The sequence below is a fragment of the Mastigoproctus giganteus genome, chromosome 5 (assembly GCF_048544385.1).
Source record: "Mastigoproctus giganteus isolate SK-2022 chromosome 5, ASM4854438v1, whole genome shotgun sequence".
In the NCBI taxonomy this organism is placed as follows: Eukaryota; Metazoa; Arthropoda; class Arachnida; order Uropygi; family Thelyphonidae; genus Mastigoproctus; species Mastigoproctus giganteus.
This window is the reverse complement of record NC_143579.1, coordinates 123,104,031-123,130,988: the sequence shown is the minus strand read 5'-3', so window position 1 is coordinate 123,130,988 and position 26,958 is coordinate 123,104,031. Positions and strand designations below refer to the sequence as shown.

Here is a 26,958-nt window from a genome sequence, read left to right as displayed (position 1 = left end):
CTCACTTTTGAAATGGTGATAAATTTTATTTCTTGTGTAAAAGGCATATGTGGATATTATCTAATTAGATTAACTAGGGAAGCTAGAAACTAAAACCCTTCATTCAACAGATGTGGATTGAAGTGTTTTGATTTCTAGCTTCCCTAGTTAATTTTTAATTTAAATGCAGATTGATTTTTGCTGAATCAGATCTATAAAACATGATTTATCTTAAAAACTTGCCACTTAAACATTTCTGAAATATGCATGAATATATAGTGAACTCCTGTTATAACACTCATGTTAGCAGCACTAGCACACTTTTAGTGATTTTTTTCTTCAAGACCTGCGATTAAACCTGTGAAGTGAGGGTCCCGCTTCACAGGTTTTTCTTTAAAGGTAAAAAATGCTTGCAGATTAGCTATAAACCCAAAACAAATAAAACAGTGCATTTTTGTGCTGGCTCCTTTGAAAACACTATAATGGGAGTTTACTGTGTATACATTTTTTATGTGTAGGCAGAAGAGTACATGCATGCATGTGTATAGTACATGAAGTTTGAATAAGAGTAGAAATAGTATATGATATTAAACGAGAATGGGCCCCTGGCACTGGTTTCCATTGTTTAGAAGAAGAAAATACAGTAGAGCCAGTGAAAGTGGTAACTAAAATAAATTTAATAAGTTTTTAATACAACAACAAAGCTTTTGGAGTAATGAACCCCTTCCTCAGCAAGAAAGGTACTACAGAAACGCAAACATAACATAAAACATTAGGAATGGAATTAAGTAAACTAAATAGGCTGTGCGTGCTCAGATGATTGGGAGAGCTGTTGTTTGTTTGTTATTTGGTTTTTAGGAGTATTAGCAACTAAGGCCATATTGCTCCGGGATATGCGGTGGTCATTCCCTGACCTTTCCGCATCCTCCGTATTTGGTGGTGATGGGCTCGAACCCCGGTCTAATCAAGAAGTGTGTGTGCTACGCACTACTGCGCCTTCCCACCTGGCTACGGAGGCGCCAATTGGGAGAGCACGTACATAAATGCGAGAGTGTTCAGTCACTTACTAGACCAGATCAGGTGATTGTTGTTGATACGCGGTGCGCATATGGGATTGCTGCCAGCGTTTATCGTGCTTCAAAACTACTGACTCCAAAATTGGTTGTAGCCTTGTACCTCTACTGTGATTTAAAATTTTGTGACAGTTGGATATATTTAGGGACTCTAACCATAGGTGGTGATAGCAGTGTCAAGATTGGTTGATCACCTCACTATAGCGCCTGGGGTTGAGGTCATGCTGAGTTAACCAAAAATGCTGTGCAATTGCAGTGTGCTCAGAGTCACCCAGTGCTCATATGAAATGCGCCTGCTTCAGCTTCAGTCTAAAACCTTGAAAGTGTGGGTTGGTTACCTACACCTCGAACTACAGAGCGATAGCTTCAACAAATCCAGACTCATGCAGGAACTAAGAGGTTTAATCTCCCCATCAGCATCTTCAATCCTAATTCACACCCGTTTCTGCCAGGCCAACCATGTGTCTGACACTTGCTGCTCTCGCCAGCAACGTAAGTTCCTTAGCCTAATCAGAGAGACTCACTCTTCAATAATGCATACGCATCCTACTGACAACAATAGTTTTGTCCTGAATCTTAGCAGCAAACAATTGACCTCTGATCAGACCGATCTTCTTGCTTCCGGTACGAAGTTCACCTGGGATGGATGATTTTTTTTTTTTTGGCTGATGCTGCATAAGCTCATACACTTGCGTTCTTGCATCACATGCCACTACTACTACTACCTTTCAATCTTTGAGACCGCCAATCTTGCAAATTGCCATGGGAATGGAGGCATCCTTAGCCCATCTCCCTGAAGAGACTGCTAATGATATATGCTTCAGGATGGCTTCTGTTCTTCGATATGTATGGCTTGCTAGCTGCCGAAAACAAGCTTCTCTTAACTCCATCAAGAAAGACAACACCATTGTCGTCCTTCCAGCCGACAAGGAATGCTGCACAGTTGTGTTGGATCATTCGGAGTATTTGAACAAGGCAAGAGCCTTGTTCAAATACTCTCGCCCTCCTGCTCGATCCTGATGTCTACGAACCTGTACGTGACCCTCCCATCAAGGTCTTGGGGGGCGACTAGAGTCCAAGATTTACAAGCGGTTCAAATTGGGGAAGATCTCCAGGTTAATACATTGGCAGTTGCATGCCATGGGCTGCCAGCTCCTGCAATTTTATGGCCTGCCAAAGGTGCATAAACCAGGTGACCGTCTCCAGCCCATCGTCTCCTGTTGCAATTCACCAACTTACGAGCTGTCAAAACACTTCACCCGTCTCCTAACGCCCCTAGTGAGAGATACTGTCCACAGTCTCCAACAATGAGGAGTTCCTTTGCCTCATCAAACACCTTACAGTTCCTGATAATGAGATCATGGCATCCTTTGATGTTGTCTCCCTATTTACTTCCATTACAGTCCAACAGGCCATCATATGTGCCAGACAGCTTTTAGAGAATGACCCCAGCATATCGGATAGAACATCACTATCTACGGAAGATATCTGTGCCGCCCTTAACCTGTGTTTGCCGGGCAGTGTCATCACATTTGGTGACTCTACAAACAGATACATGGTATGACTATGGGCATGCCTGTCAACTCTGTCGTTGCCAACATTTGCAATGGAGGAGTTAGAGGAATGCATATTCCTGAACCCACCGGTACCAATCACCATGTGGTGCAAGTATGTAGATGATGTTTTCACCATCATCCTCCAGGGTTCGGATGCGCCGCTGTTAGAGTACCTCAACTCCCTATCCCCCTTCATCCAGTTCATTTTAGAATTGGTAGTGAACGGGACCCTTCCTTTCCTAGATGTCCTGGTGAGCACTCGTCTGGTGAGCATTCAGTATACTGGAAACTAATGTGCTGTGGGTAATTCACAAACTACCGGTCAGCCCATGCCCCTTGTCACCTGAATGGCACTGCACACGCTCTACTCTCTTGAGCTTGGAGTCATTCCAGCTCAGAGGAAGCCAGACGCGTCGAGGTTTCTAGAGTAAAAGCTGACCTCACCTAACATGGGCTGGATACCCAGCCCATGTGTTGTTTGTTTGTTGTTTGTTATTTGGTTTTTAGGAGCATTAGCAACTAAGGCCATATTGCTCTGGGATATGCGGTGGTCATTCCCTGAATGACCTTTCCACATCCTCCGTATTTGGCGGTGACGGGCTCGAACCCCGGTCTAATCAAGAAGCGTGTGCTACGCACTGCTGCTCCTTCCCACCTGGCTACGGAGGCGCCCAGCCCATGTGTTAGGCAGGTGCTTAGTACAGGCACAAGAGCTTGCAACTCACCTGAGGCCCTCGTGACAGTGACACAATCTGTGTGGTGTGCCTCCGTAGCCAGGTGGGAAGGAGCAACAGTGCGTAGTATATGCATCTTGATTAGACCGGGGTTCGAGCCCATCACCACCAAATACGGAGGACGCGGAAAGGTCAGGGAATGACCACTGCATATCCCGGAGCAATATGGCCTTAGTTGCTAATGCTCCTAAAAACCAAATAACATAACAATCTGCTGCTTATATTCCATATTACCTGGGCGCCTCAGACCAGATTTCTAAGATCTTACGTGAGTACTGCGCGAGATGCATACAACTTCCTGGTAGGTGTTTATAATCTCTGGTCTCGAGAGTAAAATGCCCATCGTCCCTCTCTTATGCAGCGGCATTGTGTACCGGATCATTTGCCATGATTGTGGCAGCTGCTGTGTAGGGGGAAAGCTCCGGACATCTTCAGGACTGCCTCGCAGAACATGACAGGTCCATCCACCTGAGTGACTGAGCACTGCAATTGCAGAGCATTTTTGGTCACCTCAGCATAACCTCAACTGCAGGCATGATATTGAGGTGATTGACCATTCTCAACACTACTATCACTGCCTATGGTTAGAGTCCCTAAATATATCCAGCTGTCACAAAGTTTTAAATTGCATTAGAGGTACAAGGCTACAACCAAATTTGGAGTCAGTAGTTTTGAAGCTCGACAAATGCTGGCAGCAATCCCATATGTGCATTGCTTACCAACAACAATCACCTGATCTGGCCTAGTAAGTGACTGAACACTCACATTTATGTACGCACTCTCCCAGTCATCTGAGCACGCACAGCCTATTTAGTTTAGTTAATTCCATACCTAACGTTTTATGTTATGTTTGCATTTCTGTATGTATGTACCTTTCTTGTTGAGGAAGGGGTTCGTTACCCCAAAAGCTTCTTTGTTGTATTGAAAACTTATTAAATTTATTTTAGTTACTGCTTCTACTGGCTCTACTGTACAGCCAGGCCTCGCATAATGTGAGTTCGATTCACTCGTGTTTCAGTTACTGCTATTTGAAAAAATTATACCACTTTTCACTTTACACGATGCAAATTTCCAGTTAACGTGATCTTTTCTTTTATGCGATAGTTAAAAAAGATTTGAATTGTGCGTTAAGCTTACTGTACGTCAGACGGGCAATAAACAAACGTGTGCCTGCTGCCCGCTTCAGTGTGTTCCATCAACCATCGGAAGAAGACATGTTACTTGTTTGTCTCCCAATAATAAAGTCAATGCAGACTTGCATTTAAAAATTCAAATTTTTATAAATGAGCTAGATGAAAATGTTACCGCAAAGGAGATAATGGTAAAAGAACTAGATAATCTTTAATATCGCAGAGAACCTCAAACTATCGAGGTTCCCTGCGATATTTATTTCGCCAGGGCCCAGAGAAGATTGTTGTCGGCTGTCGGAAATTGATTGATGAAAAGAAAGTCAACACTGTTCAAATATTTCCGCAACAGTCATTTCTTCATTGTGTATTTCATGTCAGAGGTTCCCAAACTTTCTCGGTTCACGCCTCCCTTAGTGTCTCAAATTTTTTCACGGCACACCCACACCAAAAGAAATACCTAACAGTTCCGTTTATTAAGTAGTTAGGTCCAACCAACTTAATAAGTGATGTTGAAACTGAACTATCCCGACCTAATAATTTGTGCGGTGTCTGACAGATGTTGAGTATTGCTGTTTCCCTCGAAAATTTAAAATATTCCACGGCGCACAGTTTGGGAACCTCTGTTTTATGCAATAAACATTTAATTCAGTAAATATTTTCATTATCTCTTACATGGTATACAGTTAAAAAGTTATTTAAAGGGTATTTTTAAAATTTTTTATGGGCATTCAGGGTCAAGGACCAATTATAATTTTTACTATTGATTATTATATTCGATTAATGCATTTCCGTTTTGTCAATGCGCTCGTGGGACGAATTAATCACGTTAATTGAGGCCAGCTTATATTTTCTTATTCTAGTATATGATATTATTTACTGTATGGGTCAGGCCTGGCCTTCTCCATAAAGGGGCCCCAACAAATTTCTCAACGATTAAAAAGCCTAACATCTTTTTGGAAAAAAATAAAATAATAATAATAATAAAGAAAAGAAAATAATCAAACAAATTTTATTCGAGGAGACTCGCTCTCTGTTCAACTCTGTCCAATAGTTTTTGAAGAACCGTCAACACACAGACATATAGACGTCAATATTAAATAAATACTTTATCATACTTTTGTTAGAATTTTAATAATCACAACCAATACATAACAAAAAAATACACAGATATATTAATATCATAAATACATATAACACACTGTAATTATAAATACATAAGAAATATCTTATTCAATAATTAAGGTTTACTTAACATTTTTAAATACTGTATGTGACTTTTTTATTGCCATATCATTAATAATACAAGAAAAATCACAATCTTTAATGTCTTTCTCGATACTTAATATAGCAAGTGTGTTTAATCATCCTGCAGACATTGTTGAACGAAGGTAATTTTTAATTAGCTTTAATTTGCTAAAAGAACGTTCTGCACTTGCTACAGTCATAGGCAATGTAAAGAAAATTCTTAGTACAATTAATATATTGGGAAAAAGTTCATTGTAATTGTTATTTAGTATATATTGCAATATATCCTGTGCACAATTTATATCTTTTTCATTCAAAATCAATTCTTTTAATGAAATAATTTCTTGAATTAGATTTTCGTCTACATCTTTTTTATAAAATTTTACAAAATCCCGTGATTTGTTTCTAATTTTTTTTGTATCTGTTATTAATTTAAAACTGGAAATAATTTTAGATATATTTTTGAATCTTTCTTCTATTTGCACCAATAACTGTATCAATTACAATATTGAAAAAATTGTACCTAAATTCTTCCACAGGATTTTTTGATACTTCACCTTCTGCAAATTCAGAAAATAATCTTTTCTTTTTACTAACTCGTGTCTCAGGAAAACTCTCTGAAATACTCATGCTACATTCTTCGCTTCATTTAAGAATTCGTCAAATTGTGATCTTAAATTTACCATTTCGTTTTTAATTTTATTTATTAAATTTAAAGCTGAATCAAATATAATTGGTTTTGTTTGCAATAATTTGTTAATGCAGGTCGACCATCACTAATCTGGATGCATTGGGACATGTGGGGTGCCGGATTAGTGAGTTTGCCGGATCACCGGTGGTTATTTTAGCATATACACTTTACCCAACAGCTAACCACTTCATCCTACCTTTAACACGTTGACCACCAAGCTAGTTTAAGAAAAAAATTCCCCACGGGCCAAAAAATATTTAGCAAATAATTTGATTAGTAATTCTAAAATAAATATTGTCATGTCAGTGTTGTCGCTTTTTCGCTTAAAATATAAAAAAAAGTCTTTTTTTTTTATGTTGCATATATGTGGCCCACACGGTCCAGTAAGTTAAATCTTGAGAAGCCGTGTCGGCCATGTACTTGTGATGCTATTACGGCATACATATGAAGGTTGTTTGTGATTAGTTTATTGCATGCGCAGCGAGCGCTGCTATAAAACTAATTGTGATAAAATAAACTCTTAAACATTGCAATAAGTTTGTCAGTATTGTTAGATATTTTGTGAAAACAAGTTCGTCAGCATGCTGTATTATCCATCATATTGTGTCATGTTTTTCCGCAAGTTTGTACAAGTGTGTTGTAAAAAAAAAATAATAATAAAAAATATCTAAAAAGGAATGGCTAAAAGAAAATTACTAAAATAAGAGGAACTGAGAGAAATTGCTGGAATTTACAATTAAGCAGAGTTAAACTTCTGACAGACACACTGCTGTCGAGTTTTTTCAGAAGTTCAACTTTATCTATTATGGACAATGTACGGTGTTTGCGCTTTACACCACAAGAGGCACTTCCTTTATGCATTGGAACCATGCTTGGGGCTAAATGTGATCAGGTTATAATAATAAATGCAGAAAAACAAGTGGGAATGGCTTGCCAGTGTTCACGAGTTTGCACCAACAGCTGATGCTGCAACCGATGCCACCAAAACAGTAGTGGCAGGTTGGTGCGCCAACCGGGGAAATTTGAAATTACGTTCGTGGAAATTATTAGCATTAGTAGAGGCATATGATGCAAGAAAGCAAGCTTATGCAGAATCAGCCAAAAAAAAAACCAAAAAAAAAAAACCCTTCCACTTCACACCTCTGTTCGTTTGAAATACCTGTCCAGCTGAGCCTTAAATTTATTTAGGCTATCAACTTCCACAACAAGGGATGGAAGTTTGTTCCACCAACCAACTACCCGCTGGCTAAAGGCAAATTTCCGCACATCTATCCTACATCCGTCCTTCCTCAATTTGAATTTATGCCCTCTCAGGTGATTATTCTGAGCAAGAGGCAGTATCCCATCAGCATTGAGCATGCTCAAACCATTCAAGGCTTTGTACACCTCTATCAGATCACCTTGCCGGTGCCTAGTCTCCAGACACTGTAATTTGCAAAACTTAAGCCTTTCTTCGTAAGAGCAACCCTTCGTTCCATTCTTATGTCCGAATTAGCGGTGGAACCGGATTAGTGATGGTAGACCTGCATTATTAATTTTAGACAATGTTGAAAACCATACTGTTAAACTTAATATGAATGGTTTACGAGTTTGCGCCAACAGCTGATGAATTTAATAAACTTTGAGTTTTGGATACTACTGCGTTATCATTACTAGTGTCAATAAGTTCTTCAAGGGCACTACCAGTTTGTTCAAATTGTTTATACATAGCTTTTACTGAATCTATTTTTGGCTTCCCAACGAGTATCACACAATGGTTTGAGCGTAATATTTAAATGCTTTCCATAATTTCCCATCTTTTTGTAAATGCAGAAAATAAAGAGCGTAAACGTTGCAATATTCCAAAAAAATTTTTTACAGTATATACAGCATCACAAATTAAAAAAAAACAAAAAAACTGCAGCCATTATCAACCCACTGCAGGATGGAAGCCTCCTCAACAATTCATGTTGATGAAAATGGACCATAATCTTCAAGGCTCCAAATAAAAAAAAAAAAAAAAAAAAAAACCGACCAGAAATCATAAAATTCAAGTAATAACTAGAATAGATATAAACAGATGTTTTGCAAGTCGTAAATAAGCAACAAGCAGGGCATTATAAAGTCGTCATTGGGAGATTATTTTGCAACCCCCACTGTCTTCACACCCAACCGTGACGCTAAAAATTTTGTTTCATTGTTTGTCAGGGATAACGAAAATTTTTTTTTGTTTAGAAATCGCAAAAATGATGGGTAAAAGCAAACGAGTTGTGTTCTAATTAAACAAAAACTTGAAATTATTAAAAAGTTTGAAAATGGTGCATCCGTTGAATCTCTAAAGAACCATTATCATGTTGGTGACCAAACCATGCATGAAATTTTAATAAATAAAGGGAAGCATTTAGATTTAAAATTGACATCTAAAAAAATAAATGGAAGCATTGTATTGGACACGCGGGTAGTGCATGGTAAGTTTTTTATCCATGACCATATTTTTTACATAGGTTGCTGAATATTTTTGGATATATTGTAGTAAGTCCCTGACTTATGTAACTTCGAACTTGCTTTAATTTTTTTCATTCAATTTTTTTTTCTTTTTTAGGATTGTAAAATTTAAAACGGAAAAATAATAATAAGCAATCAGTAATGATGATCACGCCACACACAAATTCCACAAGTGGGATATGGAGTAAAAGTTTAAAAATAGGAATGAAGAGAAGATTCTTAAGTGTTTTTTTTTTTTATATGACTGAAGATTTCAGTGAAGGGGACACACATTTCACCATAATAACGTAAAATCCTACAGAATTCCAGCTATCGGTATTATCGCAAATGCAATACAATCGAGTTTACTACCTGTTTATAATTAGATGCACTAACAAAAAGCGCATTATAGTCTTAGTTGCTAATGCGCCAATAAAAATTCAAACTAACAGAAAAGCCCAATAACCCAGAAAGTGTAAATTGTTTTTGTTTTATGGCAGTGACTACTTCCATAAATGTGCTTTAGTAAAATGTGAGCTCGCATTCGGTGATAATAGTGAGTTTTCGCCTTAACCCTGTGAAATTCTTTACAGAAATTTCATTTTGACCGTGAGGCACCTCCGTAGCCAGGTGGGAAGGAGCAGCAGTGTGCAGCACACACTTCTTGATTAGACCGGGGTTCGAGCCCGTCACCACCAAATACGGAGGATGCGGAAAGGTCAAGGAATGACCACCGCATATCCCGGAGCAATATGGCCTTAGTTGCTAATGCTCCTAAAAACCAACCAATCATCAACCAATCATCATTTTGACCGTTATCATGGTGCCGACTAAGAGAATAAGTGACAGCGGTACTAGTAAATCTATCAAAAAAAAAAAAGAAAGCGATCGATTTGGATCAGAAAATTAAAATAAGGATGTTTGAAAATGATCAAACATGAACAAGTATCGTGCGGAATTTAGATATGTCAACGGTGAATACAATAATAAAGGAGAAAGACAGAATACGAGAAGCGAAGTGACCAAGGCTACGAAATACGTATCAGTTTTTACTGTACAGTTTCTTCCTTTAATGTTTTCTTTTCTTATGTACCACTCCAGCAACTTCACTGCTGTCCCCAGATAAAGTTTTTAATTGAACTAATTAAAAATATATAACTGTTTTTTCTATATATTTAACTAATATATAAAAAATATATAACTATTTTTCTTCATTCTTCTGAGGATATTATGTGGTTTTTGTAATTTTGGCATATCACGGATATAGGAGCAATGTTTTATTAGTCATTCCCGAGTTATGTAAAACTAGACTCGCATAAGAATTCCTTGAATGTATGTTGGGGACATACTGTACTTTTGGATTAACCGGGATTTTTATTTTACCATCTATCCTGGAAAGTCGAGAGTCTACTGTACTAATAATATTCTCTTTCACCAAAACTACCATTTATTCCCTTTTGCCATTATTTCTATTTCACTCAATGCCCAGCCTATTCACTCTGTCTTTTATCCTCTCATTCATTCTGCATTGCATTTCCTCGATACTAGCTTACTAATATTTTTCAGCTAATCTTCCTCCCTGGCTACCTGTACATCTCCTTCCCCTACATGCTACTTATTTAGTGTGGGGCTCCAGGTGGCAGGGTAGTTCTGGGTGTACCCTGGTGAATCTGGTTTAGTCTTATCAGGTTACTGTCAGGGCACTGAATACAGCTATCCTGACAGTTTTTTAAAGTCATCATCTGGGCGTGGTGGGAAACATTGGCATTTTTGGCTATTGATTACTGTTTAACTGTTCAGGGTCCGAATTGCCCTTCTTTGGTTAGATCTGCGAGATTTTTGCATGAAGGTTGTGAATGCTTTATGATTTTCTTCTTCCATTTGAATAGATTTTCTTCTCCCCTGGAAAGGGAGACCAGCAATCTGTACTATTAACTGGGTTCTGGGGATGTCATAAATTATACATTCATATAGAATGTGTCCAGTGTTCACTCTCACCACAGGTACAGTTTGGGTCATCACTCAGCCGTAAAGAGGTTAATTTTGCCTTTAGGGAGCCATTACTTGTCAATATTAACTCAAGGGGCTCACATCTGGTGAATATGGGCTTGGCACACCTAGGGTCGTCCTGAGCTGGATATCATCATTCCTCTCTGTCTCTTTTTCAGGGTACTGAAATTTTTTTTTTTTTTGGCTGGTGCAGCATAAGCCTTAGGCTTCGTTGCACCATATGGCTAATAATAATAATATAAAGGTAGTAAGAGTCCAAGGGCATATCACTTTGGTGGCTTTGGGCTAATCGTTGCCACCTGTGGGAGAAACCTTTTGGTAACCTGGTTTCCTGCTCTCAATATGTTTACCATAGCTCAGAGCTTTGTGGCTATTCTTTTCCGTTCAGCCTTGATGGTGTTGGCTGTATCAAGGGCTATCCAAAAAAATCTGTGGGTATGCACCTTTTAAGTCTATAATATAAGCCTTTTTTTGGCTGCTTCCAAGTAAAGTGGGATAGTGCCAGCCAGCACCTGCAGTGCAGGTGTGCTTGCAGTACAACATGCTCTGGTTATATTGAGAAGTATATGTATTGATTCTAACTTATTTCTGTCCCTATGGCCGAGTGGGTGAACCATGCATTTAACTAGGTTATAACAAGTAGGAACACTCCGTGGTATTTGATTGTCAGGGTCTTTCTTTTGAGCTCCCCAGTCTGCTCGACTGATCCTGGCAATTATGCCTGCCCACTCCTGCTGTTGTATGAGGGCGGCATTTTATCTTTGCTCTACAACCACTTGCACGTTACCTTTTACAAGGATAATCAAGCCATCTGCCAAGGCTAGGTTTTCCACTAGGCCCAGATCCAAAGCCAGAAATTCATCCAGAACAGTGTTCCAGAAGGGAAGGCCAAGTATTGAGCTCTGCAGGTAGCCTTAAGGGTTCCAGGAGTTGACATGCTCTGCTTGTCAACTCCTGGAACCTTGCGTGTACTGAGACACTTCTGCCTTTAAGGTAGCTGTTTATTACCTTGTTGAGATTGTTTGAGACATTTGTCTGGCAAAGTCTTCTGAAGACACTGGCCACCAGAGCGAATCAAATGCCCCAGCAAAGTCAATAGAAATTGCCAGCATATATTTTTTCTCTGTAATTTTAACTGTTGTCAGTAGGTGATGCATGGCATCCTCTGTAGAGTTAACCTGCTTAAAACCATACTGATTGTTTGAATGATGCCCTGCTTCAGTATAATAAGTTAAGATTCTATTGTAGATTAATCTCTCATGTATTGTCCCCATTACCGGGAGTAGAGCTATGGGTCTATAGCAGGGGTATCCAACTTAATTTGTGATGTGATCTTTTTTTCTTCAAAAATATGATGCAGTCTACCATCTTAAGAATTTCATTGCACATGGTTAGAAAAGTTAATCAACACATTGAAAAATGTTGTTTATAAATTTTAAAATTAAATACATTCAGAATTCTTATTTTAAATTCATACGAAGTTTGTGTCTTCAAGTCATCTGCCAACCTTTCAAAATTGGGGATGTACAGTGATAAGGCCAACCGTAAAGAACCTTCTGTATGCAAGTCCATAAGAGAAGAGCGATTCTTCATCTTTGTTTGTTTCAAATATGAAAAAGGCCAATTCACATAGATCATCATCATCAGCCATTCTCAATCCACTGTAGGATGAAGGCCTCTCCAGCAACTTTCCAGTTCCTTCTGTTTTGAGCACTGGCCATCCATTTACTACTCAAAAACTCATGAATTTCATCTATCCATCTCCGCCTTTGTCTTCCAGGTTTTCTTCTAGCTCCTCTTGGGTACCATTCTGTTATTTTCTTAGTTCATCTGTCATCATGTCTTCGAGCTATGTGTCCTGCCCAGGACCATTTTAGTTCTTTAGTTTTGATAAGAATGTCCTTTACTTGAGTTTGCTGCCTAATCCATGTGTTTCTCTTCTTATCTAACAGTCTGATTCCCAATATAAGCTTCCATTCTTTTGGTGAGTGCCCAAGTTTCACTTCCATAAGTCATGGTGGGAAGTATACATTGATTCATTATTTTATGTTTCAGACAAACTGGGATATTGCTCTTCAGTATGTGACTATATTTCCTGAATGCTATCCATCCAAAATTTATTCTTCTCTTGACTTCCAGCCATTTATCATTATTACAGCTAATAACTTGTCCCAGATAAGTATATGACTCCACCTTTTCAATTACTGCTCCTTCAATCATTATTTCCCTTTCCGTGGCATACTTGTTCATCATTACTTTTGTTTTAGCCATATTCATCTTTAGTCCAAAATCCTTACTAGCTGTGCATAACTGATTAAGATTTTCCTCTAATTCTTTGGGATCGTGGCTTATAACCACAATGTCATCTGCAAATCGTAAATGGTTTAGGTATTCTCCGTTCACGTTGAATCCTTTCTGTGACCAGTCTAATCTTCTGAAAGCTTCCTCAAGGGCAGCAGTAAACAGCTTCGGAGATATTGTGTCTCCTTGTCGAACTCCTTTCTCGATTTTAAATTTGCTACTGTCTTTGTCTAGTCTAATAAAGGATGTAGCACTCTCATATATTTTCTTCAAAATCATAATATACGGAGTATCTATGCCTTGTCTTTCCAGTGCCCGAAACATTGCCTTATGCTGTATGGAGTCAAATGCCTTTTCATAATCCACAAATGCCAGGCATAATGGTGTTTTATATTCATTTGCTTTCTTCATTAGCTGTGATATTACGTGAAGGTGATCCATAGTTGAGAATCCTGTCCTAAAGCCAGCTTGCTCTTTCGGTTGATTCTCATCAAGTATTCTTTCTAATCTGTTAGTAATGACCCTTGTGAACAACTTGTAGATATGGGATAACAAGCTAATTGGTCTATAATTTCCAATTTCTGATTTATCTCCTTTCTTATGCAGCAAAACTATGATTGCATTATTCCACTGCTTAGGCATCACACCTTTTCTAATGCACTTTGTGAAGAGCCTTGCCAGTTTTTGTGTTATGTCTCTTCCTCCCAATTTTAACAACTCTACAGTAACTTTATCTTCCCCCGGAGCTTTCCGATTCTTCATTTTCTTCAATGCATGTTCTACCTCATCAGGAAGAATATCGGGTATGTCGTATGTGTTGCTACTTTGCAATCCATGTTCCCCACTGCTGGTATCATTCCCTCGCTCCTTGTATAATTCTCTATAGTAGTCGTCTGCTATTTGAATTATGCCTTCTCTGCTGTTTATGAGTACACCATCGCTATTCTTCAGTTTCAGTATCATTTGTCTTTCTGTATTACTGCTCATGGCTGCTGATTTAAATCCTTTGTTTTCCCTTAATGCTTGTTCTACTTTTCTTGTGTTAAATCTTCTTATGTCCTCTCTGAGTCTCTTTCTAATGGCTTTGCATAACTCAGTATACTCAATTTTCTCCCTGTCAGTGTTTTTCTTGATCTTCATTTGTCGTCTTTGGTTCATCATGACAAGTGTTTCTTGACTAATTTTTTCTTCTTTGGATTTCTGTTTCCCTATAGGTTTCTTGGGCTTTATCACTTTCAGAAAGTTGTAATATTCCTCGTCGATGTCTTGGTCCTGAGCAGTCTGCAGAAGCTCAAACTTGTTCTTAAGTTCCAGTACATACTGCTTTTTCTCCTCCTCTGTTATTTCAAAGACCTTTGTATTATTTACTCGAGTCAGTTTTTTCCTTTCCTTTCCTACATCTATATCAAGTGTACATCTTACCATTCTGTGATCACTTCCAACATTTACCTTATTCAGGACGGTAACATCATTCACAATATATCTTCTGTTAGTGAGGATGAAGTCTATTTCATTAGTTGTTAATCCATTTGGACTCTTCCATGTCCACTTTCTGTTCACCCTTTTCTTGAAAAAAGTGTTCATTACTGACAGTCCTTGAGATTCTGCAAATTCCACAAGTCTTTCACCTCTTTTATTTCTTTCACCAATTCCAAAATTTCCTATAGTTCCTCTTTCTGCGCTGTTTTGCCTTTTTCCAACCTTAGCATTGAAGTCCCCCATAATAATAGTGTAGTGGGTTTTCTGCTCATCTAGAAGACTCTCAATTTCAGTGTACATTTCTTCAACCTCTTCATCATCATGGCTCGATGTTGGTGCATAAATCATTATAATCTTTAGCTTGTACCTCTTAGAAATCTTGAATATTAGTCTTGACACCCTTGGTGATGTACTTTTGAATTCCAAAATGTTGTTTTTAAAATCTTTATGGACCAGAAACCCAACTCCACCTTCACTCCTTTCACTGTTTCCATTGGTGTACAGCAGATTTCCACTTGATAAACTTAAGTGATTCATTTCTTCTTCTTGTTTCAGCCAAACCGATGATATTCCAATTCACATTTTCTAATTCCTTTTCCAGCTCTAATATCCTGTCTTCACCGATGAGTGATCGTACGTTATAACAGGCCAAGTTCAATTTCCGTGCATGGCAGCCTGGTCGTACCCAGAGATTCTTAGCACCCTCTGCTTCCACTCTGATCCTCTCGCTGCCGTAAGAGGGAGAGTGAAAGCTGCTGGGGACTGAGGGCCATTTGTATTGTTGTGCTCTCATTGCTGGAGGGTTTGGTCTTTTCCTCTTCACGCTGACTAGTCGTCTTGAAGAGAACCACTCTACACGTTCGTTGCCACCTAAGTGACGTAACAGGGCTTACCATCGAGAAGGTGTGCATGAGTGGATTTTAGGGAGGCAGGCCAACCGGACTTCTCCTAAATCTTCTGTAATAGAGAGATATTGGATCCATCAGTGTTTTAGGCTGAGTGTCTGATAACACACAGGATACCTGTTCCCCTCTAAGCCCCTTCACATAGATATGTAGAACCAAAACAGGAATTTAAAAATTCACTGCAGTTTTTTACATTTGGTACTTTTCTCGGCAAATATATTTCTAAAAGTCTTTTTCTGATCTCGCTTTTAGCATTAGCATTAGTAGAGGCATTTGATGCAAGAAAGCAAGCTTATGCAGCATCAGCCAAAAAAAAAAAAAAAAACCACTTCCACTTCACCACTCTGTTTGTTCGAAATACCTGTCCAGCTGAGCCTTAAACTTATTTAGGCTATCAACTTCCACGACAAGGGATGGAAGTCTGTTCCACCAACCAACCACCCGCTGGCTAAAGGCAAATTTCCGCACGTCTATCCTACATCTGTCTTTCCTCAATTTGAATTTATGCCCTCTCAGGTGATTATTCTGAGTGAGAGGAAGAATCCCATGAGCATTGAGCATGCTCAAACCATTCAAGGCTTTATACACCTCTATCAGATCACCTCGCTGGTGCCTAGTCTCCAGACACTGTAATTTGCAAAGCTTACGCCTTTCTTCTTAAGAGCACCCCTTTGTTCCATTCACTAATCTTGTTGCCCTTCTCTGTACTCGTTCCAGCAGCTCTACATCCTTCTTGAAATGAGGCCTCCAGACCTGTATACAGTACTCTAGGTGTGGCCTTGACCATTGCCTTATACAAGGGAATAATCACATCCTTATCCCTGCTAGAAAAATTCCTATATATCATTGACATTACACCATGAGCTACTCTTGCAGCCCGTCTGCACTGCTCAGAGAACTTCATATCTCCCTGCACAACCAACCCCAGGTCCCTTTCATTCTCTACCACTGTCAGTGTAGTACCACAGAGTTGATACGTTGCTCTGGGCCTGCTGTTTCCCATGTGTAGTACTTTACATTTGTCAATGTTAAACTTCATTTGCCACCTCTCAGCCCATCTGCTCAACCTTTCCAGATCCTGTTGCAGCAGCAGCATAGTGTCAGTAGTGTCCTTGACAACCCTGCCTACCTTTGTATCGTCTGCAAACTTCGACATGAAGCTTGATATACCATCATCAATATCATTTATAAATACAGAAAACAATAATGGACCCAACACTGAGCCCTGAGGGACTCCACTAATAACATTAGTCCACGACGAGCAGTGTCCATTGATTACCACTCTCTGTCTTTTACCCCTCAGCCACCCCTTTATCCACAGCAGCAATTTGCCTCCAGTGTCACACTGCTCCAATTTGTGCAGCAGTCTTCCATGTGCAACAGTATCAAAAGCCTTTCTAAGATCCAACTATATAATATCAAATTAGGAAGATATCATTTAGCAATGTAATAATTTTATTTTCAAGTAATATTTTTTTTCTCCATCTCAGCTATTTTTTCTGCAATTTGTTTTGTATCTAAGTCAACATTAAATGGATAAGAGATATATTGAACAATGTCTTCAATTATTTTAAAATCACTGAATCTGATTTCAAAATCATCCACAACTTTCTCAATTTCAGAAACATTTCTATTACATTCAAAACCAGGATTATTTTTGAAAATAATCTTGCATATTTGCAAAATGATCGAATTGTTTATCTTTGAGATCCTTAGCCATTGCCAAAAATTGATATTTATGTGCAGAAATACTACTAATCATGTCGCCCACATTTTTATTTTTTGCTTATAATTCCAAATTCAGATTACTTAATTTACTGGTAAAATCTGCCAAAAAAGTCAGATCACACAACCACTCCATATCTTGTAGCTGCTGATAATCATCTCCCCTTTGATCAACAATTTTTTAAATTTCATTCAGCAAATTGCAAAATCTCTGTAGAAACTTAATCCAACTCAGCCACCTCACATCTGTGTGTAATATCAGATATGATTCATTTTCATTGAGTTCATTCTGAAAACTGTTCTTTGAAGAGATTGTCCTCTGATGAAATTCACGATTTTGAAAGCTATGTTCATAACACTTTTAGTATTTAATCTTTTTCTGGCTAACGCTTGTTGGTGGATGATATAGTGGTAACTCAAAAAATCTGCAAATTCATCATCCTTTTGGCACAATGCGACGAATCCGTTAAGATTCTCCTTCATTGCTTTAGCTCCATCTGTTGTTATTGATAGGAGCATAGTGGTAATTTAATTTTTTCAATAAACTTTTTGAATGCTTCAAATATGTCAAGACCTCTAGTTCTTTTTTTTAACGAAACCAATACCCAGCAGTTCTTCTCTAGTGGCAGAATCATCGAAAAACCATAGAAATAAAAACGAGCAATTGAGCTGTATCACTGATGTCTGTGGATTTATCCAGTTGTAAAGAAAAGGACACACAATTAGCAATATGAGCAAGCAATTGTTTGCTCACATTTTTATTCATTTTCGATGCGTTGCATCACAGTATTTTGAGATAATTGCAAATCTTGAAGAGCACTTTTAATTTCATTTTTGTTCTTAAAATTTTCAAAAAAGAGAATATGTTATTTCTAAAAATGCATCTTTGATCATCAGAAAATGGTTTGCATTTTTTTGCAAGAATTTGACTCACTTTAAATGATGCTACAGTTACTGCTTTAGATTGTAAATTAGGTGTCATGAACAGATTTTGTTGTGTGAATAATCTTGATTTAAGTTCTTTTAATTTATTTTTTCTAAGGTCACTATTAGGCAGAAAATCGGATTGGTATTTACCATGGAGTGCGTTGAAGTGCCTTTCTAAATTTTTTTTTTTTTTTTTTTTTTGGGTATAGCCACAAAAGAACAAATCAAACAACATTTTCCTTTTATCATTACAAAAAAGTATTCTAGTACCCCACTCTTGATGAAAATGATACATTTTACTCTTTTTTGTAGTAATCATTTGAAATCAATGGGTATTAAAGTAACTGTCCAGTTATTAATATTAAGTAAGCTAAATAAGAATTCAACACATACACTATGGCTCCACAACCGTAACTGCATGAATTTTCACTAGACAAGAGTAGCGGCTATGTGGCGATAAGAATAGTCATATGGTTCGATGGGTTTCTAATAAGTGTATAGCAGTGGGGTGCATAATAATAATAATAATAACCTTTAGATTTTGAATAATCTATTTTTTATATATATTTAAAATTTGTCATGATCGACCAAAATTAAAGCCGTGGTTGATTGGTAAATCGCAATCAACTTGTTGGCCGCCCCTGGTCTATAGGATTTAGGATCAGTGGGAGGTTTTTCAGGGTTCTTTAAAATGAGCCTGAGCATGGCTATTTTAAAGGCCTTGAATGGATTGAGCACGCTGAATTCTGATGGGATCCTTCCGCTTGTTCAGATTACGAACCTAAGGGGGCATAAATTCAAATTAAGAAAAGACAGATGTAGAATAGATGTACGGAAATTTGCCTTTAGCCAGCGGGCGGTTAATTGCTGGAACAAACTTCCACCTGTCGTGGAAGTTGACAGGTCGAATAAATTTAAGGAGGAACTGGACAGGCATTTGGAGAGAATGGTGTGATTTTTTTTTTTTTTTTTTTTTTTGTTGGCTGATGCTGCATAAGCTCATACATTTGCTTTCTTGCATCACATGCCACTACTACTACTATTTTCCAAATTTTGGGGAAATTTCCTTCTCTGTCAGACACTGATTGTATAGATTTATAAGTTTGTCAGGTGTAAATTCAGCCAGTTTTTTAATTATTTCAACTTCACTAGAACGTCAAATCCTGGGCATTTATTGATTTTAGTTTTTGTCAAAGCTAGCTGTAATTCTTCTTTTGTGAATAGAGGCTCCATGTTGGCATTTTCATAGTGTGAGTTTTCCTTGATGATGTCATTCTGAGTATGGGAATAATTCTCAGCTTCAGTCTGGATAATAGTGCTTAGTATGTTGTTAACAGACTCTTCCCAACACAAGTTTGGGGTTCAATCCGGTTTGACTGTAGTTTCTGTAACATCTCCTCTTGGCAGCTATTCTGGGTCAGTGTTCCCAGAAGTTCCCACCAAGTGCCTCCAGGATTCTTTTCTTTTCTCTAATGAGGGCCGTGTATTGATTCCTGAGATTCCTATAGGAATCTCTCAGTGCATCTACCTCATTTTGTGGCCAGGGTGTTCTGGCTCTCTGAAAATGTCTCCTCACCTGGTACCAACACTCCACTTTAAAATCTCGTCCTTTATCTAAACTTTGGTTTTCCAATAAATGTGCTAAGGCTGTCCAAGAGAAGAATGTTGCATATCGTAATTGGCTTGTTTCTAATTCTTCAGTTTCATTTTCTGCCTACACCAAAGCTCACAACAATTGTAAAGCAGTTATTAATCAGTCCAAACTAGAGTTTGAACAGGCTAAGAGTAGAAAACTTGCTTCTTGCCCTAATGGTAGCCGAGCATTCTGGTCTCTTGCCAAAGCTATTGGCCGCAACTTTTGCCCATCTCTGCTCCCACCTCTGTCCAAACCAGATGGTTCTGTTGTCACTTCAGCCAAGGATAAAGCTGACCTGCTAGCATCCCATTTTTCTTCCAGCTCATGTATTAATGATCTTGGTAAAACACCTCCCACCATTCCTAACACGCTCCATTCAGTGCCTCCTGTGGTCTTCCGTCAAAAGGATATCAGAAGGATTTTGATGAATCTTGATGCTAAGAAAGCTCCAGGTCCTGATGGTATTTCTCCACTTGTTCTCAAAACCTGTGCTCCTGAACTTCTATTCTATGCCGCCTTTTTTCACTTTCTTATTCCAAAGGTGTTTTTCCTTCTGCTTGGAAATTTGCTCATATCCAGCCAGTTCCTAAAAAGGGTAACAAATCCCTCCCATCCAATTATCGTCCCATTGCAATTACTTCTACTCTTTCTAAAGTAATGGAGAAATCAATTAACCACCAACTCTTAAACTACCTAGAAACCTTCCATCTGATCAACGATCGCCAGTATGGATTCCGTCAGTGTGGATCCACTGGTGATATTCTGGCTTATGTTACCCATTCATGGACTAATTCAATGGAAAGGTTCTGTGAAACAAAAGTAGTTGCTCTTGACATCTCAAAGGCTTTTGATCGTGTTTGGCATAAAAGTCTTCTAAACAAGCTTCCATCTTATGGTTTGCCAACTGTTTTTAGTAATTGGTTATCCAGTTTTCTCTCTGATCGCTCACTGAGGGTGATGGTAGATGGCTCTCTGTCTTCTAACTTCTCCACTAATGCCGGTGTCCCCCAAGGTTCAGTTCTTTCCCCCACTATTTTCCTCTTGTATATCGATGACCTTCTTCCATTGACTGGAAATCGTATCCATAGTTTTGCCGATGATAGCACATTGCATTTAACTTTCCATTTTGAGAAACCTTGTCCAGCTCAATCAGCTTCAAGTTCTCGAAAATCTGCTGCCAATTCCTTAAATGCCGATCTTCAGGTAATTCTCCAGTGGGGCAAAGACAACTTAGTTGATTTCAACCCTTCTAAAACTCAGTCTTGTCTTATATCTCGCAAAAAGGATTCTTCTGTTCCTATGCTTATCTTTAGTGACACTCCGATTTCTAGGCAAAATGATATATCTCTTTTGGGGATTACCCTGACTTCTAATCTCTCTTGGCACAAGCACATTACAAATATTGCTTCCTCTGCATCTAAAAAACATGGTTTTCTCTTTCGCTCTTGGCGTTACTTTTCTTCCAAACAGCTGCTCACTCTGTATAAATTGCAAATCTGCCCTGCCATGGAATATTGTTCCCACATCTGGGGTGGTGCCCCCAAAACCTCTCTCAGGCTTCTTGATTCCATTCAGAAGAGGGCAGTTAGGTTAATTAATGATTCATCTCTAACAGAGTCTCTCCACTCGCTTTCTCATAGACGCACTGTTTCTGCTGCATGCCTCTTCTACAGATACTTCCATGGGCACTGTTCTTCTGAATTGGCTTCTATAATTCCTGCTCTCTCTTTCAAAACAATCCGAACACGTGCCGCCACCAGCCAACATCCATTTACCGTCCAACTTCAAACCCACAGAACCAACTTTTCATCTTCCTCATTTATTCATTCAACTGCTGTTTTCTGGAACAACCTTCCTTCATACGTATTTCCTGAAAATTATAATCTACAGAAGTTCAAGTCCAATATCAACAAATATCTTCTTTCGTCTTCTCAACCTCCAACCCAAGCACGGTACTAAGTACTATAGGTTCTAATACCTCTCGTGTTTGGGGTTCTCATAAAAAAAATAAAAATACCCCTTCTCCTGAGTATAATCAGTTCAGGGCACCACCAGGGGACTACTTGCTTCCTAGGTTTTTTCCCTTTGGGTGGATAGTGGTCTGCACATGTTAACAGGAGAGACTATTTTTACAGGAATGGGTGTAAGATTATTTACCGATGCATTGGGCAGTGTGAAGTGGGTTGGAAAACTGCTAGCTTGGGGGAGGGATACACAGACTAACAATTTAAACAGCAGCCGAAGGCAGAGAAGTAAGTGATTCTTGCACTGCTTCTGTTGGAACATGCAGGTCTGTAAAGCCAAATGTTTTGGATTTCAAGGCCGGCTGGGGTCCTCATGGAACAAGCAAATAAAGTCAGACCTCTATATAACGAAATCGATCGTTCCCTTGAAAAAATTCATTAAACGGAAATTTCGTTATAAAGAAATATGACCTTTTCAACAATAAAAAATTCTGTAAATTCAGAAATATAGTAAAAGATGGGAATGAATAAATTTTCTAACATTTCAAAATAATTAATTTATTAATACATACATATTAAGAAATTACTACTTACAATGTATTAGTACACTTTTAAGAATCATTTTGTGAAATATTTGGTTATTTTTTTAAATTTTTTGTTGTACACTGCATTCTACTGTACAATGTTCATAAAAATGTTTACATTAATCACAGGGGCTCACATCTGGTGGGTATGGGCTTGGCACACCCAGGGTTTTGAGCTGGATATCATCTTTCTTGGTGATTCTCTCTCTCAGGTTAACTCGGGAATTTTTTTGGCTGGTGCAGCATAAGCCTCAGGCTTCCTTGCACCATATGGCTAATAGTAATAATAATTTGTTTAAACACTCAAAATATATACTGTATTCTGTTACAGTTTCTTCCCACTGAAGGCCTCAATGCAAAGTTTCAAATAATACCAACATTTCTTTGGAAGGTTTAATTTTTCCCTCGTTTTCATCCAACTCATTGCCGATATTGTCACTAGTTCTTTGAATGCTCTCCAAAATGTTGGCATCACTCGGATATTTGGCTACTATGACATCATTATCAACTCCTAAAAATTCATCAAGAATAATTTCTCCACTGTTCATACCTCGCTTGGAACTCATCCCAAGATTGCTCAATGTCTTGTAGTAGTTCATCTCTCTCTCTTATTGCACTTAATTAGCATTTAGGCAAAACATGCTTTTGCGAAACAATTCTTAATCGTTGTTTCCATCACATCTTTACTCCACAATTTAACCAACTCTGATATGCACATCTGCAAATCTATAGATTGGTTGGTTTCTATTCTCAGTAGAATTTTTTTCAGTATGCATCTTTGGTAGTGCATTTTCAAACCCATCCATCCAAATATTTCTTCTTCCATCCAAATACCTTGTCTAAACTGCAGCCCATTGGCTGCAGTTTAGACAAGGTATTTGGATGGAAGAAAACAAGCTTCACACTTGTAAGTTTCGAAATTACCAAGTGAAGGTGGGCAGGACAGTTGTCGACAATTGACGCAATTTTTCTATTTTCTTTTGTCATCTTTCTATCGAAATTTAAAATCCACTGTTCGAAAATTTCACTTGTCATCCAAGCTTTTTTGTTGTTGTAATCCAACTCTAGCAACTTTACTCCTTTGAAACACCGGGGTGATTTACTTTTGCTTATTACCAAAAGCTTTAGTTTTTCATTACCAGCCATATTTGCACCAACCAAGAGTGTAATTCTCTCCTTACTATTTTTACCACCTAAACATTTATACCTTTAAAAGTCAGTGTCTTGTTAAGCAAACATTTAAAAAATAGATATTTCATCAACGTTGAATATGTCTTTGAGTTGTAGTCTTCCGTAATTTTTTTCAAAACTGTTTCTTTCCAATGGGTGGTCTAGTACCCTTTTCCAATGGGTACAGTCTAGTTCCCATTGGAAAGGGTGCTAGACTGTACCCTTTTTTAAATTACCCATAAATTTCAGCCCACTCATGAACTCCAATAATCTGCTTTTAATAATGAGAAAAAACTAATCAGTACATCGTTATCGACTTCCACTGCCACTACTGATAACATGCACCAATCATTTACCGAGAATGCAAGGAGAAGCTGCAGTACCGGTAAACGCTTTTGACCGGTAAAAGTTTCCTGAAGTTTCCTGTGGTTCTCGTGTTGGCTTTCGTTACCTTAGCCCAGCTGAAATGCAAGCATTAATCCTAAAATTTTTCTTTGGAAGATAAGATATGCTGTATTTTAACCCCTTAGAGGACAGTGATATATTGACCATCTAAAATGCAGTTGAATATCTTAGATATGACTAAGTAAAACTAACTCTTAGTGGATTTATTGCCAAAATTATTGCTAAAAATTGTGTAACCTTTGAGCTCTACAAAATAAAAAAAAAAAAAAAAAAAGGTATAAAAAGTTTTGTCCTATAAAGGTTTGCATGGATGGGGATATCCAGAATAAAACAAAAAGGGGGTGAAGAGTATATAGGAATGATTGATATTGAGTCAGTTCTTTAAAATAATTTGTCACAGAAAAACAGAATTATATTCAAATGATATGGATTCCAAAGCTTATTCTGATGCATTTGGTGACAACAAAACAATGGAAACAAACATGATTGATTGATTGATTGATTGCCTGTTTTTCTGAGTTAAAAAAAAACAAAAAAACCATAAGTTTTCACCTAGCTCGATGGAAGAAACCTAATATTTTAATCCACAAACTTTCATGAGAGACTGACTAACTTGGTGAAGGTGCAAATGAGATCTCCCCCCCCCCATCTAGATGCGACTTGCTTTTTCTGTATGGTTTGAAAGGAGGACAGTCATAACTACTGTGCTAGCAGTGAGTGCATTCAACAAAGGGTTTGTTCTTTGTTTAGTATTTGGTTTAGTGTGCAAAAATCACTAGGCTCCTTAAAATACTCAGGAATGATAAACAACCAAAATCTAAAGTAATATGAAAGAGGTGATGACATTTTTGTTAAATGTAGGCTCACCTCAAAATCCATGATTAAAATTTGAAGTTCATAGGAAGTGAAATATTAAAAGAATTAAACTATATAAAACTTGCCCTGAGGAAGGAGGGGTGCACCGGTTTTTTCCAGGTTGTTGTCTATAAAAGAAAGATCCAGAACCGGGGTATAAAGAACCAAGACTTTCGATATTGTCATCATGAGTTGGGGAGTAAGTAACAGCACTTCAAGCCCTAGCTGAATAATCATATAACTGTCATGTAGGCAGCAGCAAATGTGTTCTTCATTCAGCATTAACAAATAGTGTTTTTATTAATTTAAAAGAAATATTCTGCAATGTCTTTCCAGCAGAAAGGTCGATTACTGTTAACAATTTGCAAATTATGGTTTTTTGAAGTTGGCATTTTGGCAAATTTCTCACTTTTCCCTTACAAATACTTCAGTGGTTTATATTTTTCCATTTATTTCAAATACACTTCTTTAAAATATAATAAATTTAACTTTTTTATTTTAGCATTTAATATTTTAACTTTTTTTTTTTTCTAACTAGGACAAATATAAAAGGTCATTAGCAGAAAATGAAAATATTCGTATGCGAATGAGGAGACAGATTGAGGAAGCTAAAGAATTTGGAATTCAGAGCTTTTGTAAAGACCTTCTGGAAGTGGCTGATATCCTTCAGTTAGCAACAGAAAGTGTACCAAAGGAGGCTTTAACAGATGCCAATACTCATCTGAAGAATCTTTTTGAAGGGCTCTCTATGACTGAAGCACAATTGCATTCTGTGTTCCGAAAACATGGCCTGATTCAGCTAAATCCACTTGGTGAGAAATTTGACCCTAACATGCATGAAGCCTTGTTTGAACAAGTAGAACCATCCAAAGAACCAGGAACTGTAGCACAGGTGACCAAAGTGGGATACAAATTGAAAGAGAGGACAATACGCCCTGCACTAGTTGGAGTTGTAAAAGCACAAACTGGTAGTTCCTCATAATGTATGTAAATTTTTATGGAATTGAATTTAAAAAAAGAAAATTCCATCTCTAATTGTCACAAAAATAAAATTAAATACAAAGGTGTAATGCAAAAATCTTTAAAAAAATTCTTGAAGTAACAATATTAGTAAATTTCAGTAAGAAACAGTAGTCTGTTTTTCACTAGAGACTAAAAATTAATTGAAATGTAAGTGGATGTAAAATATATAATTAATGAATTACTTTGAACGAAGCAAAGAATTTTAAAAAATGAATAGGAAAATAAAAATAATTGCAGCTTGGCAAGTATTTAAAAAAAAAAAAAAAAACTGTTTCGATTATAATAGGGTTTCTGTTACTACATTTATTCAGATTTGAAAATTTCAGCAAGTGAATCAAATTTCATAAACAGGATAAATCTATTGATGAAATGATTTAAATCTGAATCTTGTGATAAGGCAGCACTTCACCAAAATAAAATTGAGACTTCATTTTATTTAATCCTAACTTCCTTTTTGCATCCTGTTCTCCACAACAGCATAGTCGGCTCACCATATATTACATATTCAGAGAGGTCATAGTTTAAATACAAGTAAAGGCCATAGGAATTCTTAATGCTTTCTTCAGTTGGAGCCCTAGTTAGCATGGGGCTTCTCAAATATACAGTTTTTTCCTTCCTGGGATTTCCCTGAAATTTCCTGGGAAATTTTACAGATTCGAGGGAATGGTTGTATCAATTTAGAACAATCGACTATTTGTTTATATATTTAAAAATTAAACAATATATAGTATAGGAAACAAAAAAGGCTCGAACATTATATTTCTTCATTTACAACTAAAATAAATTTCTTTGTGAAAAAATAAAAAATTGAGTCTCTTTTAAAAAATGAAGCCTTTCTATATAAAATTTCAACATTTACAGTCAGAAATGAACTTTTTTTTATGTACTTTGATAATAACTCCTTAAAAAACAAAGAGCATCAATACTCCTATCACTAAGGCTAGTTCTCAACTTTGTGATAAATAAATCGACTGCAGAAAATGCAGTCGAATCAGAGAGATGATTCAACAGAGGTCGGTGAAATGGTTTTTAGTGAATCAACTAAATGCATAATGTTGGAAGCTCTGTCCCCATTTGCCTCAAATAATTGCAATTCTTGCTTC

The 26,958-nt window shown here is 37.5% G+C and overlaps 1 protein-coding gene across 1 annotated transcript in view; it reads left to right on the top strand.

Moving 5' to 3' along the window:
* Positions 1 to 26,000, top strand: part of Roe1 (grpE protein homolog, mitochondrial Roe1) — a 51,393-nt gene extending 25,393 nt beyond the window's left edge. Inside the window, exon 3 of the mRNA XM_090373441.1 lies at positions 25,371 to 26,000. Coding sequence (XP_090229567.1) covers positions 25,371 to 25,814 — 444 coding nt within the window. The 3' untranslated portion in view covers positions 25,815 to 26,000. The remainder of the gene's footprint in view (positions 1 to 25,370) is intronic.
* Positions 26,001 to 26,958: the final 958 nt, after the last annotated feature.